Below are 15787 nucleotides of genomic sequence, written 5' to 3' on the forward strand. Positions count from 1 at the left end.
AATTTATGATGTATACTTTTGGACGTTTGGAAACTGCGCCAAAAATATAAATTAGTAAAGGGAAAAAAGAAAGATTCAACGTAATATCATTGACAACTGAAGTCAATGAGAATGAACTTAACCTTCATTTGTATGTGTAAAAAACAGCGAAACACCAACACAATCTTTGCATCTGTACAGACTAGTTTTCGTCTACAGCACCATGGACAGCGACTATTGCATTTCAATGGAAAAGACTGGTTTACATGTTGTAGACAATGACAGATTAAAAATGTCACCGTTGTTACAGGATTCCAAACAAAGAAATGAAGAACAAAAGAAACAAACGTACGACTAAATACATGAATAGCAACAAAGGCCAGCGTTTATTAACCCTCACAACATTGTCTGAATTTGGAGGCCGTTATAAACGTGCTGCTCTTACCTTCTCTTTGTTGGGTAAAGTCTGAGTCCTGGTAAACGTGTCTCCTCCGTTAATACTGACCAGCTCCGCGTCTACAGACGGAAACGGTGCGGGGAAAACCACTACGTCACTCTTGAGTGTGTCTGAGCTGAAACAGACGTCGTACTGCTGAGTAGCTTTAGAGTAAGACCAGCTCCCGTCAGGGTGGGTGGTGATCATTGGGGCGCCGTACCTGCTGAAACTGCCGTCTGACCTGTGGCACTTGACCGCTATTAAACTGATGAGGCTGAGCAGAAAGATCAGTGACACCGACGCGATGGCGATCAGCAGGTACAGGTTTAAATCGGAGAAGCTCTCCTCCTTTATGGGCACATGTCTGAACTGAGTCTGGATGTCAGCTGTGCTTTCGACCACCACCACCTCGATAGACACAGTAGCCGACAGGGAGGGTTCTCCGTTATCAGAAACCAAGACCACCAGGGGGTGAGTCTTCAGGTCATTGTCACTCATTCTCCTCTTAGTCCTGATTTCCCCGGTGCTGGTTCCGATGCGGAAGAGGTTGTTTCCTTTGGGCTCAGAGAGGTGGTAAGAGAGCAGCGCATTGTATCCAGAGTCTGCGTCTACGGCCCTGATCTTTGCCACAAAGTATCCCGCTTCAGCAGAGTAGGGGATGCTCTCGCTGTTAACGGATCCGTGCTCGGAATAGGGCGCGAGAATCGCGGGACTGTTGTCATTCTCATCCAGGATGAAAACGTTCACAGTCACGTTGCTGCTGAGCGGAGGAACACCAGAGTCTGTGGCCTGAACTTTAAACTGAAACGTTTTTAGCTCCTCGTGGTTAAAAGACTGCAGACTGACTATATCTCCGGTCTCTGAGTTGATGTTCACCATAGTAGAGAGCGGGACTATGTTGTTGTCACCGACTAATGAGTAGCTCACGTGACCATTTTGACTAATGTCAGCATCAGTAGCTGAAACTGTTTTAATAACTGCCCCTACTGGACTGTTTTCTTTCACGTAGACACTGATGACAGTTTCTGTGAATATAGGTTTGTTATCATTCACATCTGAGACGCGCACAGTAATGACGCTCGTGCTGGAGAGAGGTGGGCTCCCCTCATCAGTAGCGGTGATGCTGATATTGTACTGAGACGCGCTCTCTCTGTCTAGAGGACCGTCCACCACCAACGAATAGTAATTCTTATAATTCGACTCTAGTTTGAAAGGAACGTTATTGGAGATTTTGCAGTTCACCATCCCGTTCTTACCTCCGTCCTTATCAAATACTGAAACAAGCGCAATAGCTGTGCCAATGGACGCATCCTCTTTCGCGGTGCTCAACAGTGATGTAACTGAGATTTCAGGAGCGTTGTCATTGACGTCTAAAACTTCGATCAGTAATTTAGCATGTGAGGTAAGAGGAGAAGCTGCTCCATCACTGGCTTGTACTCTAATCTCAAAAGCATTATTCTCTTCAAAGTCGATATTCTTTTTATTTGTTACAGTCCCAGTTCTTTCATCTATAGTAAACAGATCCGTTTGTTTCCCTCGACCTGCTTTACTAAATGAATATAAGACTTGTCCATTTGAGCCTGCGTCCAAATCAGTAGCGTTGAGTGTTATTATTGACGTGCCTATCTTCACATTTTCATACACACTTGCTTTGTACAGAGTTTGACTGAATACAGGAGCGTTATCATTACTATCCAAGACATCAATTGTAATGACCATTGTTCCTGATTTAGCAGGGTTTCCTCCATCAATGGCGGTCAGTGTGAGTCGAATGACAGGCTGTTTTTCTCGGTCCAAAACTTTCTGAAGCACTAATTCGGGAGATACACCCTCTCCTTTATGTGTAGCGAGAGAGAAGTGTTCATTCTGGCTAAGCCTGTAGGTGTTTACAGTATTTTTACCGACGTCTGCATCGTCAGCAGGATGCAGGGGAAATTTTGCCCCTGCTGCTGTATTCTCACTAATGTTGATGAACTGTGACGAGCTGAGAAATGTTGGAGAATTGTCATTCACATCTAAGACGATCATTTCAATCCGGTACAGTTTTAACGGGTTATTAATAACTGCTTCTACGCTGAGGGAACATTTGGGTTCATCGCCGCAGAGTTCCTCTCGATCTATTCTCTCATTAACGTACAGGACACCAGTCCTTAGATTTACCTCGAAATATTTCCTCTTTGATCCAGAAACGATCTGAAACATACGAGACTCCAAATCCTGGACATTAATGTTCAGATCTTTAGCGATGTTTCCGACGACAGTCCCCAGGTTTACCTCCTCTGAGACGGAGTAAGAGAGCTGCCCAGACACCGCTTCCCAGCAACAGTCCAGCAGCACGAACAAGAGATATATCCGCACAGAGCTCGATCTGCCCGGTAAATGCATAATTCCATACATCGAGAAAACGTATAAAGAGAGATTCCCCCAGTAAGTCACTAAAATCAAGAATTTAAACAAAATAAAGTCAGAAATAAAATGATTTTTTTTTACCATATTTACTCTCCAGTAAGAAAATGGTCGTCGCACATTCTCTTTCACCCTCTTAGTCTCTTTGTTTCACTCGCCTGAGAAACATCATCATCCTCTCAACCTGGGAGGAGCCCTGAGTCACTGAAGAGGAAGTTCAAATGTGATGGTCTACAATGTCCCCATGTGGACACTTCTCATAACTACATTCAATATCAACACATTGCAATATTAGCAAGAACCTGACATCGTTGATTTCCCTTTGAACATTTAGCCAAGTAATTCCATATTTCAAGTTGAGTCACCATCGCTACGCATGTTATCGTAGGGATCCTTTAAACTAACATCTTATACCTCAGTGTACTTATAACTGTATAATATGACCTACTTTAGTAACTTGATTCAAACGTTGATGAGATAGCTGTAGTGGTTACATAAGAACATACTGTTTAACACACACACACACACACACACACACACACACACACACACACACACACACACACACACACACACACACACACACACACAAAAAGAAAACCTGTATACACTACCCAGACACAAAACACTTATCATTATTATTCTAATAGTCTAGGAAAGGAAATATAATCAAGTTGAGTGCAAAGACTTTATCTTCAGAACCACCTTGCTGATAAATGAAAAAAATCGTATATCGTAAAATAATTATTGCCAAGGATATGAAACCGTATCTCCTAGAAACATAATTTCTAGGAGACTGAGCTCCAAGTACCGTACAATTGTACGAAGCTTTTTCATTTCTTATTAACAAGGACACTCTTCTTTTGGTCCTCGGGTTTTAGCTACAACACACGACCAGAAACGTTCAGCACCACGGATAGCAACATACACATTAAAAACCAAATATGCAGTGAGTGCTGACTGAGATCAGAAATCCATCAACACATTTACAAAGGGCTTATATGAACATACATATATAGCTTTAAATATTTCTATTTTAACTGACACTGAAGTCTATTTGTAGTCACCCATGTGATACATCGCACTTTGAAAACAACTTAAATGCATCAATTCCCAGCCAGTCGACATGTGTAATAAAATAACATGCCTAACTACGTAATATTATCATGTTCTTACCTTGTCTTTATTAGGTAAAGTCTGAGTCCTGGTAAACGTGTCTCCTCCATTAATACTGACCAGCTCCGCGTCTACAGACGGAAACGGTGCGGGGAAAATCACTACGTCACTCCTGAGTGTGTCTGAGCTGAAACAGACGTCGTACTGCTGAGTAGCTTTAGAGTAAGACCAGCTCCCGTCAGGGTGGGTGGTGATCATTGGGGCGCCGTACCTGCTGAAGCTGCCGTCTGACCTGTGGCACTTGACCGCTATTAAACTGATGAGGCTGAGCAGAAAGATCAGTGACACCGACGCGATGGCGATCAGCAGGTACAGGTTTAAATCGGAGAAGCTCTCCTCCTTTATGGGCACATGTCTGAACTGAGTCTGGATGTCAGCTGTGCTTTCGACCACCACCACCTCGATAGACACGGTAGCCGACAGGGAGGGTTCTCCGTTATCAGAAACCAAGACCACCAGGGGGTGAGTCTTCAGGTCGTTGTCACTCATTCTCCTCTTAGTCCTGATTTCCCCGGTGCTGGTTCCGATGCGGAAGAGGTTGTTACCTTTGGGCTCAGAGAGGTGGTAGGAGAGCAGCGCATTGTATCCAGAGTCTGCGTCTACGGCCCTGATCTTTGCCACAAAGTATCCCGCTTCAGCAGAGTAGGGGATGCTCTCGCTGTTAACGGATCCGTGCTCGGAATAGGGCGCGAGAATCGCGGGACTGTTGTCATTCTCATCCAGGATGAAAACGTTCACAGTCACGTTGCTGCTGAGCGGAGGAACACCAGAGTCTGTGGCCTGAACTTTAAACTGAAACGTTTTTAGCTCCTCGTGGTTAAAAGACTGTAGACTGACTATATCTCCGGTCTCTGAGTTGATGTTCACCATTGCAGATAATGGCAATGAGTCACTGTTACTTTGTAAAAATGAATAGCTCACCTGGCCATTTTGATGGATATCAGCATCAACGGCAGCCACTGTCTTAACAACTGCTCCTACTGCACTATTCTCTTTCACATAAACATTAACCATCGGCTCCGAGAAGCGAGGTGGGTTATCATTGACATCAGAAACACGAACAGTAACTATGTTTGTGCTGGATAGAGGTGGACTCCCTTCATCAGTTGCTACGATAGTAACATTGTACTGGGCCTTAGTTTCTCTGTCAATTGGACCATTGACTACTAAAGAGTAATAATTTTTATAGTTTGTGTCCAGCATAAATGGGACATCATTCACAATTACAGCTTTTACTGCCCCGTTTTTCCCGCTGTCTTTGTCCAGTACAGAAACAAGCGCAATAGCTGTACCTACTGTTGCGTCCTCCTTCACTGAGTTCAGGAGTGACGTCACAGTGATCTCGGGAGCGTTGTCGTTGAGGTCCACCACTTCTACCAGCACCTTACAATCAGCAGACATTGGAGGCTGACCTCTGTCACTGGCCTGTGCTCGAATCTCAAACGCAGGATTTTCTTCGTAGTTGATTTGACCTTTGACTAAAATCGCACCTGTCTTAGAGTCTATTTCAAACAAATCTAAAACCTGATCCTGACCTTTACTTCTCAGCGAGTATTCTACTTCACTGTTTAAACCATCATCTGCATCCGTCGCATTCAGAGTGATAACTTTAGACCCTGTTGGCAAGTTTTCGGGAATCTGAATTTTGTATAACGATTTACTGAAAACGGGGGGATTGTCATTATTATCCAAAACTGTGATAATAATTTGTGAGGTTCCTGACTTCGGTGGATTTCCTCCGTCTACTGCAGTTAGTGTGAGTTTTATAACAGAGTCGTGCTCCCGGTCTAAAGCCTTCAGCAGTACTAAATCAGCAGAAACGCTGTCTCCCCCTTTGTGAATTTCCAGAGAAAAATAATCATTATTACTAAGCTTGTATATAGTAACACCGTTCTTACCTACATCCAAATCTGATGCCTCTATCAGTCCAAATTTCAGTCCTGGTAAAGTACTTTCTGAAATGTCAAGTGACTGCAGTTGCTCAGAGAAAACGGGTGCGTTGTCATTTATATCTACTATAGTTATCTCTAAACGATAAAGCTTCAGTGGGTCATTGATCACGGCCTCGACACTGACAGTACATTTTGTAGCCTTCGCACAGAGCTCTTCCCGGTCTATTCTCTCATTCACATAAAGAACCCCCCTTTTCAGATTAACGTCGAAATATTTTCTCTTTGACCCGTTAACAATCTGAAACATGCGAGACTCTAACTCGTGGACATTGAGGTTAAGGTCCTTAGCGATATTTCCAACAGTAGTCCCCGGGTTTACCTCCTCTGAGACGGAATACGAGAGCTGCCCAGACGCCGCTTCCCAGCAATAATTCAGCAGCACGAAAAGGAGATATATCCGAAAAAGGTTCGATTTGGTGGAGAAATACATAATTGAATCCAACACGAAAAATGCGTAAATCCCAATCCAACCACTCCCGTCAAACACTCATCTTAAAAGCCAGTCGGGTAATGTTTTTCATCCTCCTCTCTCTCGCCCTGCCTCTCTTTGTAACAAAGCCCAGAGAAACATCATCATCATCATCGTCCTGTGCTTCTGGGAGGAGCCTTTTGCCTTCTGAAATAACGTCCAGATGTGATGGTCTACAGTGTCCCCACGTGGTGACGTAAAACAACTGCATTCAAACCTCTGATAGTAACAATAGAATACTAACTGTGCAAACGGAGCATTTTCATAATAATAACTAACATAATTGTGTTCGACTATATCAGATGATCAAAATGAACAGAATTACGTACATAACACTCTCAAATTCCAACGGTTTTCTTTTTCTTTTTTTTTTGTATCCATAACTATAGACTTTCACCTGTTACTGATATACCGGCTAGAAATCTACACAAAAAAACAACAAAAACAAAAAAACACGACGTACATTAGTTAAAACATCACAACACACTGAAGATACAAAAAGAGCTGAAACTGCTGATTGCAAATGGAAATTAGTGCATTCCTTTCTTTTTCAAAAGGAAAAAAAATGAAAAAATGAAGGCAATGAAATACTCGATGGGAATATATCTTCTTAAATGCGATAAAACGGGGTTTACGTCATTCATCCGTAAATAAAAGTAACTGTCATAAAATCCAAATAGATGTGCCAAAAAAAGACATTATTCTTTTTTTTTCTTTATTATGGGTAAGCAAATTTTCCGCGTTACAATATCCAGACTGCACACAAAACACTGCGATGTTTATTTTAGCACCATGGACGACGACATACATTTTCTGTATAGCATGACAGGCTTATGACCTTTAAATACTGTTATTATTCTGGCTCATGTACCATCGTACATTTCAACACAAACCCAAAGCCTAAAAAATACGTCTATGAATACAATCTGGAGAACCATCACAAAGTTATTTCCCTTCATAAGAGAAAAATGCTTTTGGCCTCAGCGCTCGAGATTAAAATCATGTTAACTGAGATTTTTTTTTAATTTTTACACTTCTCTTACCTTTTCTTTGTTGGGCAGCGTCTGAGTCCTGGTAAACGTGTCTCCTCCATTAATACTGACCAGCTCCGCGTCTACAGACGGAAACGGTGCGGGGAAAACCACTACGTCACTCTTGAGTGTGTCTGAGCTGAAACAGACGTCGTACTGCTGAGTAGCTTTAGAGTAAGACCAGCTCCCGTCAGGGTGGGTGGTGATCATTGGGGCGCCGTACCTGCTGAAACTGCCGTCTGACCTGTGGCACTTGACCGCTATTAAACTGATGAGGCTGAGCAGAAAGATCAGTGACACCGACGCGATGGCGATCAGCAGGTACAGGTTTAAATCGGAGAAGCTCTCCTCCTTTATGGGCACATGTCTGAACTGAGTCTGGATGTCAGCTGTGCTTTCGACCACCACCACCTCGATAGACACGGTAGCCGACAGGGAGGGTTCTCCGTTATCAGAAACCAAGACCACCAGGGGGTGAGTCTTCAGGTCATTGTCACTCATTCTCCTCTTAGTCCTGATTTCCCCGGTGCTGGTTCCGATGCGGAAGAGGTTGTTTCCTTTGGGCTCAGAGAGGTGGTAAGAGAGCAGCGCATTGTATCCAGAGTCTGCGTCTACGGCCCTGATCTTTGCCACAAAGTATCCCGCTTCAGCAGAGTAGGGGATGCTCTCGCTGTTAACGGATCCGTGCTCGGAATAGGGCGCGAGAATCGCGGGACTGTTGTCATTCTCATCCAGGATGAAAACGTTCACAGTCACGTTGCTGCTGAGCGGAGGAACACCAGAGTCTGTGGCCTGAACTTTAAACTGAAACGTTTTTAGCTCCTCGTGGTTAAAAGACTGTAGACTGACTATATCTCCGGTCTCTGAGTTGATGTTCACCATTGCAGATAATGGCAATGAGTCACTGTTACTTTGTAAAAATGAATAGCTCACCTGACCATTTTGATGGATATCAGCATCAACGGCAGCCACTGTCTTAACAACTGCTCCTACTGCACTATTCTCTTTCACATAAACATTAACCATCGGCTCCGAGAAGCGAGGTGGGTTATCATTGACATCAGAAACACGAACAGTAACTATGTTTGTGCTGGACAGAGGTGGACTCCCTTCATCGGTTGCTACGATAGTAACATTGTACTGGGCCTTAGTTTCTCTGTCAATTGGACCATTGACTACTAAAGAGTAATAATTTTTATAGTTTGTGTCCAGCATAAATGGGACATCATTCTCAATTACAGCTTTTACTGCCCCGTTTTTCCCGCTGTCTTTGTCCAGTACAGAAACAAGCGCAATAGCTGTACCTACTGTTGCGTCCTCCTTCACTGAGTTCAGGAGTGACGTCACAGTGATCTCGGGAGCGTTGTCGTTGAGGTCCACCACTTCTACCAGCACCTTACAATCAGCAGACATCGGAGGCTGACCTCTGTCACTGGCCTGTGCATGAATCTCAAACGCAGGATTTTCTTCGTAGTCGATTTGACCTTTGACTAAAATCGCACCTGTCTTGGAGTCTATTTCAAACAAATCTAAAACCTGATCCTGACCTTTACTTCTCAGCGAGTATTCTACTTCACTGTTTAAACCATCATCTGCATCCGTCGCATTCAGAGTGATAACTTTAGACCCTGTTGGCAAGTTTTCGGGAATCTGAATTTTGTATAACGATTTACTGAAAACGGGGGGATTGTCATTATTATCCAAAACTGTGATAATAATTTGTGAGGTTCCTGACTTCGGTGGATTTCCTCCGTCTACTGCAGTTAGTGTGAGTGTTATTGTAGGTTGTGTTTCTCGGTCTAAAGATTTCTGAAGCACAAGCTTGGCGGACACACTCTCCCCCCCCTTGTGAATCTCTAAAGAAAAATAATCATTTGGACTCAGCTTGTACGTACTAACACCGTTCTTACCAACGTCGAGATCTGACGCCCCGATAAACCCAAACTTCGCTCCCGGCACTGTACTTTCAGCAATGTTAAGAGACTGCAAATTCTCAGAGAAATGTGGTGCATTGTCATTTATATCGACTACATTTATCTCCAAACGATAAAGCTTCAGCGGATTGTTGATCACGGCCTCTACATTGACGGTGCACTTTGTAGCCTTCGCACAGAGCTCCTCGCGGTCGATTCTTTCATCGACATAAAGAACACCCGTTTTCAGATTTACATCGAAATATTTTCTCTTTGATCCGCTAACGACCTGAAACATGCGAGACTCTAACTCGTGGACATTGAGATTAAGGTCCTTAGCGATATTTCCAACAGAAGTCCCCGGGTTTACCTCCTCTGAGACGGAATACGAGAGCTGCCCAGACACCGCTTCCCAGTAACAGTCCAACAGAAAAACGACTATATAAATCCCAGAAGGGCTGCATATCCTCCGCGCGGACATATTTTTATCCAACGTGAACAGAGCATATGGATTCCAGTCTTCAAAATCCCACCTAATAATTCAGAATAAAAGCGAAATGCCGGAATCCAGTTGCCCGCTCTTCGCAGGAAAAACGGACAAAATGATGGCTACAGAATCCACTCTTGCATTGCGTCTCTTTGTAACAAAGCCCCGAGAAACCATATCATCCTCTGGATCAGGGAGGAGCCTTACGCCACCAAGAGGAACATCAAAATGTGATGGTCTACAATGTCCCCATGTGGTCATTTGAAATAAGTACACTCACCACAACACTAGATAAATAACCTACGTTCTTCTGAACTTTCAAGTCAACATGCAGCTAAAATCACAAATGACAAGAAAAACTGTCAATTTCCCCTATTTACTTATTCACTGACACTTAGTAGTAGAAAAGATGGGGGGAAATATAAACACAAATGCAAATAAAAAGTACCGCCTTTCTCCATTTCTCTTTAAGTCTATAAAACAGGGTAATGAAATGATCGAAAGACATACTTTCTCTAAATGTGATGAAATCGGGTATACATCATGCATCACTAAATATAAATAATTGTGAGAAAACTCCGGTGAATGTGCCGGTTAACACCAGGAAAAGACACTGTGCACTAGATGAAATTTAAGTTTTTCACACTCCATACCACACACTGTTGTTCTTACTTCAGCACCATGGACAACGACACGCACACACTGCACTAGTGTCCTCGGAAGAATGAATACAGAGGGGTACTGTTTGTTAACTTCAGTATTATCATTACTTTGGCACATGTATCGATACACTCTACACACAAGACATTTATAGATGTAATTGAAAAGTTACTGTGTACTCATTTCACTTCATACATAAAAAAAGGAACAAGGAACGACATGTTCTCTGCCAGAGACCCGAGAATAAAATCAACAAAATAAAACTTGTTGCTTTTTTGTAGTTTTCCTACCTTTTCTTTGTTGGGCAGTGTCTGTGTCATGGTAAACGTGTCTCCTCCGTTAATACTGACCAGCTCCGCGTCTACAGACGGAAACGGTGCGGGGAAAACCACTACGTCACTCTTGAGTGTGTCTGAGCTGAAACAGACGTCGTACTGCTGAGTAGCTTTAGAGTAAGACCAGCTCCCGTCAGGGTGGGTGGTGATCATTGGGGCGCCGTACCTGCTGAAACTGCCGTCTGACCTGTGGCACTTGACCGCTATTAAACTGATGAGGCTGAGCAGAAAGATCAGTGACACCGACGCGATGGCGATCAGCAGGTACAGGTTTAAATCGGAGAAGCTCTCCTCCTTTATGGGCACATGTCTGAACTGAGTCTGGATGTCAGCTGTGCTTTCGACCACCACCACCTCGATAGACACAGTAGCCGACAGGGAGGGTTCTCCGTTATCAGAAACCAGGACCACCAGGGGGTGAGTCTTCAGGTCATTGTCACTCATTCTCCTCTTAGTCCTGATTTCCCCGGTGCTGGTTCCGATGCGGAAGAGGTTGTTACCTTTGGGCTCAGAGAGGTGGTAAGAGAGCAGCGCATTGTATCCAGAGTCTGCGTCTACGGCCCTGATCTTTGCCACAAAGTATCCCGCTTCAGCAGAGTAGGGGATGCTCTCGCTGTTAACGGATCCGTGCTCGGAATAGGGCGCGAGAATCGCGGGACTGTTGTCATTCTCATCCAGGATGAAAACGTTCACAGTCACGTTGTTGCTGAGCGGAGGAACACCAGAGTCTGTGGCCTGAACTTTAAACTGAAACGTTTTTAGCTCCTCGTGGTTAAAAGACTGTAGACTGACTATATCTCCGGTCTCTGAGTTGATGTTCAGCAATGTTGGTAATAGGTTACTGTTACTTTGTAAAAATGAATAGCTCACCTTGCTGTTCTGCTCAATATCAGCATCAGTCGCAGTCACTGTTTTAATAACTGCTCTCACTGGGCTGTTCTCACTCACGTATACATTTATTCGGGGCTCTGGGAACCGAGGTGCGTTATCGTTGACATCAGAAACGTGTATGGAAACTACACTCGTGCCGGAGAGTGGCGGGTCTCCTTTATCAGTGGCGATTAGGGTGACGCTGTAGTTAGAGACACTCTCTCTGTCCAGGTTCCCGTAAACTAACAAAGAATAATAGTTTTTGTAGTTTGTTTCGAGTTTGAATGGAACCTCATTTTTAATTTGGATTTTCACGTCGCCGTTTTTTCCTCCATCTCTGTCGAGGACTGACACAAGCGCAACTACGGTACCTGCTTCAGCGTCCTCTCTCACTGAGTTATGTAGTGACGTCACCGTGATCTCGGGAGCGTTGTCGTTGAGGTCCACCACTTCTACCAGCACCTTGCAATGAGCAGACATCGGGGGCTGACCTCTGTCACTGGCCTCTACACGTATCTCGAAGGCTTTTCTTTCTTCAAAGTCTATGTGGCCTTTTACTTTAATGACCCCCGTTTGACTTTCAATTTCAAACACATCAAGTACACGATCTTGATCCTTGCTTCTCAGTGAATACACAATCTCACTGTTCAGGCCCTCGTCTGCATCGGTGGCGTTGACGGCGATTACTATAGTGCCCAGGGGAGCGTTTTCGTGAATTTTTGCCTTATACAACGTTTCGCTGAATATCGGAATGTTGTCATTGTTATCTAAAACATTAACAACGAGCTGTGAGGTGCCTGATTTCGGAGGACTCCCCCCATCCACTGCTATCAGTGTCATGGGGATCACAGGCTGCTTCTCGCGGTCTAAAGCTTTCTGCAGCACTAACTCGGCAGACACGCTGTCGCCTGCTTTGTGCACTGCCAAAGAGAAGTGTTCGTTTTGGCTCAGTTTGTAAGTGCTGACTCCGTTTCTCCCGACATCTGCATCGGTTGCCTCGGATAATGCGAATTTTACTCCCGGCAGTGTACTCTCTGCGATGTACAAATTTTGCAGTTTGGTCGTAAACAGCGGGGCATTGTCATTTACATCTAAAATGTCTACGTCGATACGATAAAGCTTCAAAGGGTTATTTATCACAGCTTCTAGGCTGACTGAGCATTTAAGTTCCTCTGCACAGAGCTCCTCTCTGTCTATTCTCTCACTGACATACAGAACACCAGTCTTAACATTTACCTCGAAGAATTTTCTTTTTGATCCGGTAACAATTTGGAACATACGGGATTCCAAGTCTTGTGAATTAAGGTTTAGGTCCTTAGCGATATTCCCAACAGGACTCCCCGGGTTTACCTCCTCCGAGACGGAATAAGAGAGCTGCCCCGACACCGCTTCCCAGCAATAGTCCAGTAGAAAAAGCCCTAGATAAATCCCGAAATAGCTCCATCTACAAGGTGAATACATAATTCTGTCCGATATGAACGAAGCCCAAATACGACGGTCAGATATTTCAGGCAGTGTGGAAGATATCAGCCCAGGTGAGCCCTTAATATGATAGGAAAATTCTCTGTTGGTTCCACCGTCCTCCGTCTCTTTATAACAAAGACTGAGGAAACGTCCCTATCGCCTGAAAACAGGAGGGGCTTAGTTGTATCAGAGAGTAGCGCCGTCTCTGATGGATCAACAGCGACGCCACGTGGGAAAGAACGTAACATGCAGAGGGCAGTGAAAACATCATATGTCGCCTCATAGGCAGCCATTAAGTCTCCCCCTCTCTCATTCTCTCTCTCTCTCACACGCACGGAAATAATCGTACGTTGTGTTGAAGAGCGTAAGAAAACCAAGAGAGCTGGGAATTACCTTTCAGCACCATGGACAGCATCTTAGAGTGTGTCCCAGGTGCAAAGCCTGTTCTGCCCGTCTTGATGCACGGTGGCTGTGTCCAGACCGTGCATGTGTTAAAACATGATGCACTCGCCCCAAACGCACACAAACACTCTCTGCAGCTCACACTGCCTTCCACCTCTCTACCCCACGTCTTTTTTCCCATTCATATAATTTAGCCAGTAATTCGCACTAATTGTGTACACTGTGTCAGTGAGGTTGGTTTCAGTTTTGATGAAATGGCGACACTGGGCTTCCATAGCTACCAAAAATTGCGACATCCAGCCATTTATTTCGGGTATCCTGCTCTGGAGGCAATTTCTCAATATCACCCAGGATCTCTATGATAAATTATCAGCCACTCTTTGCCCAATAGTTAGGACTTTAATCTTTCATTCACGTCTTTTTACTTTGTTAGTATCAAATTATCACATACTGTTTTTTATAAACAATGATTTCAGTCATAATGTATATTTTTACAAGTGTAATAGAGGGCTTAGCACAGCCAAAAATTGTAGAATTATTAATACATTTTCTTCCCACTGGACCCATGTAACTCCCTTCTCCCTTTCTCTTTGTTTTTTTGTGTCAGCCTTGAGGCCAATAAATGAATTTAATTGGACCCTGTTGTCCTGCAGCATGCATGCACACAGGAGGGACGTCTGGGTGCTGTGGTGTATTTCGGTGTATTTCAGTGTTTCTCCCCATTTTCACAGAGAGTGTTGTCATGGGCTTAGGAACATTCCCTCGTTTGTAATCCTAGGATTAAGCCCTGGATTCAGAAACTCCTGTCCTATTTCCATTCTGTTGGAAACATGATTTGATTTGAAAATATTAATAACCATCACACACTGAGCTGCAGTCATCTGTTAACCCCAAAATGCAATAATAATAATAGCACACAAAGGTATGACCTGTGTGCTCAATTTTCCTAATGTATTGCAAGAGAAAATTGTATGTACTGTAGACAAGGACAATAGGTAGCATTTACATGTAGGTTATTAACATACATACAACCACGCACGCACGAAATTCACCTGGCCCATCAGACCCAGACAGCCCATGATGAAATTTAGAGATTCATAGTTTATTTGTAGGTCACTTTCTATGCTGCAGCGACCTTACAGGACTTCGGCCTGGATTACTTTTCTCATAAAATCAGCATGACACATATGGATCATGATGCTAGAGTTTTACTCAGCATTGTAAAGAGAATTTATCCTTTAAAACGCATCCGTTCTGCTTTGTGGCCTGCTGACCCCGTGACCTTATTTTGTAGGCTAAATGAACAAGCCATTTAAATGTGTTAGAAACAGCTGCACACAACTCTCCAATAAGTCATAAAAAAAGCTACAATAGTGTCTACATTTACAATCTACGTGTAAAAATACACCACATAGCCCACATACGGTATATGAACGAAAGTAGAGGGGATGTAGTACTGAATCCAACGTGAGAGCAAAGTCGGGGCCTGTCACTGAGCATGCCCAATAGGACGTGCAGGAAACACCGATTGTGTCACGGGGATGTAAAAGATGCTGAACACGCAGAGCATCCTCTTCCAATGCCAGATACAGCTCCTCTGGGAAGCATCCGCAGAGGGGTCAGATAATCTACATACACTCAAATGAAGATGCACGTGTGTGCCGCTTTATTGATATTGTTTTAGTTGATTAACCAGGTCCTCATAAAGACAGTATTTCAGCTTTTATTTATGAACTCTGTGTGCATTGATGAAAGTTGCATTTCCTGAGGATATGATAATTGAATTTGCTGAATAATTAATAGTGAATAAATGGTGGTTAAGAAAAATACACAGTATTTGCTCCGTGTACACAGGGAGCTGTGAATATTAAATCAAGTGGTTAAATACATATGTGCCTGTTAACCTGCTTGTCTGTCTGCAGTTTACCTATTACATGATACAGTTAAAGGAGAAACAGTACAGAGGAGAGAGAGCAGTGTGATCAAAGGAGGAGAGGGAGCAGTGAGTGGTGGGTGGGGGGTTAATGGCATGGGCCGAAGCGGTGGACAGCAGTGTTTTAGGTGTGTTCACTGCATTATTAAAGAGCTACCACCACATATAGTCACCAAATTAACTCCTTTAACTCCTCCATACTAATGATTCCGTTATAGTCCTTTGCATAGCCATCGGTTGTGTGTGTGTGCGCTTGTGAGTAAGTGTGTGTTAT

At 43.8% G+C, this 15787-nt stretch overlaps 3 protein-coding genes across 4 annotated transcripts in view; all 3 read right to left on the bottom strand.

Moving 5' to 3' along the window:
* LOC120785774 (protocadherin alpha-C2-like) overlaps nucleotides 1–9897 on the bottom strand; it is a 91570-nt gene extending 81673 nt beyond the window's left edge. The window contains exon 1 of one of the 2 annotated variants that reach the window (XM_040120685.1): nucleotides 7462–9897. In XM_040120685.1, coding sequence (XP_039976619.1) covers nucleotides 7462–9843 — 2382 coding nt within the window. In that variant the 5' untranslated portion in view covers nucleotides 9844–9897. Of the gene's footprint in view, nucleotides 1–424; nucleotides 2801–7461 lie in introns of those variants that run through there. The other variant, XM_040120687.1, reaches the window with a different exon arrangement.
* LOC120785664 (protocadherin alpha-3-like) lies at nucleotides 3986–6446 on the bottom strand. Its single transcript, XM_040120536.1, has one exon. It carries the CDS (start codon nucleotides 6377–6379, stop codon nucleotides 3986–3988), a length of 2394 nt encoding a protein of 797 aa, XP_039976470.1. The 5' UTR covers nucleotides 6380–6446.
* A 419-nt stretch (nucleotides 9898–10316) lies between the features above and the next one.
* LOC120785705 (protocadherin alpha-7-like) lies at nucleotides 10317–13593 on the bottom strand. The gene is made up of 3 exons (XM_040120581.1): nucleotides 13572–13593; nucleotides 10800–12634; nucleotides 10317–10322 (listed from the first exon to the last, which is right to left on the bottom strand). Exons 1-3 carry the CDS (start codon nucleotides 13591–13593, stop codon nucleotides 10317–10319), a joined length of 1863 nt encoding a protein of 620 aa, XP_039976515.1.
* Nucleotides 13594–15787: the final 2194 nt, after the last annotated feature.

The sequence above is a fragment of the Xiphias gladius genome, chromosome 23 (assembly GCF_016859285.1).
Source record: "Xiphias gladius isolate SHS-SW01 ecotype Sanya breed wild chromosome 23, ASM1685928v1, whole genome shotgun sequence".
NCBI lineage: Eukaryota > Metazoa > Chordata > Actinopteri > Istiophoriformes > Xiphiidae > Xiphias > Xiphias gladius.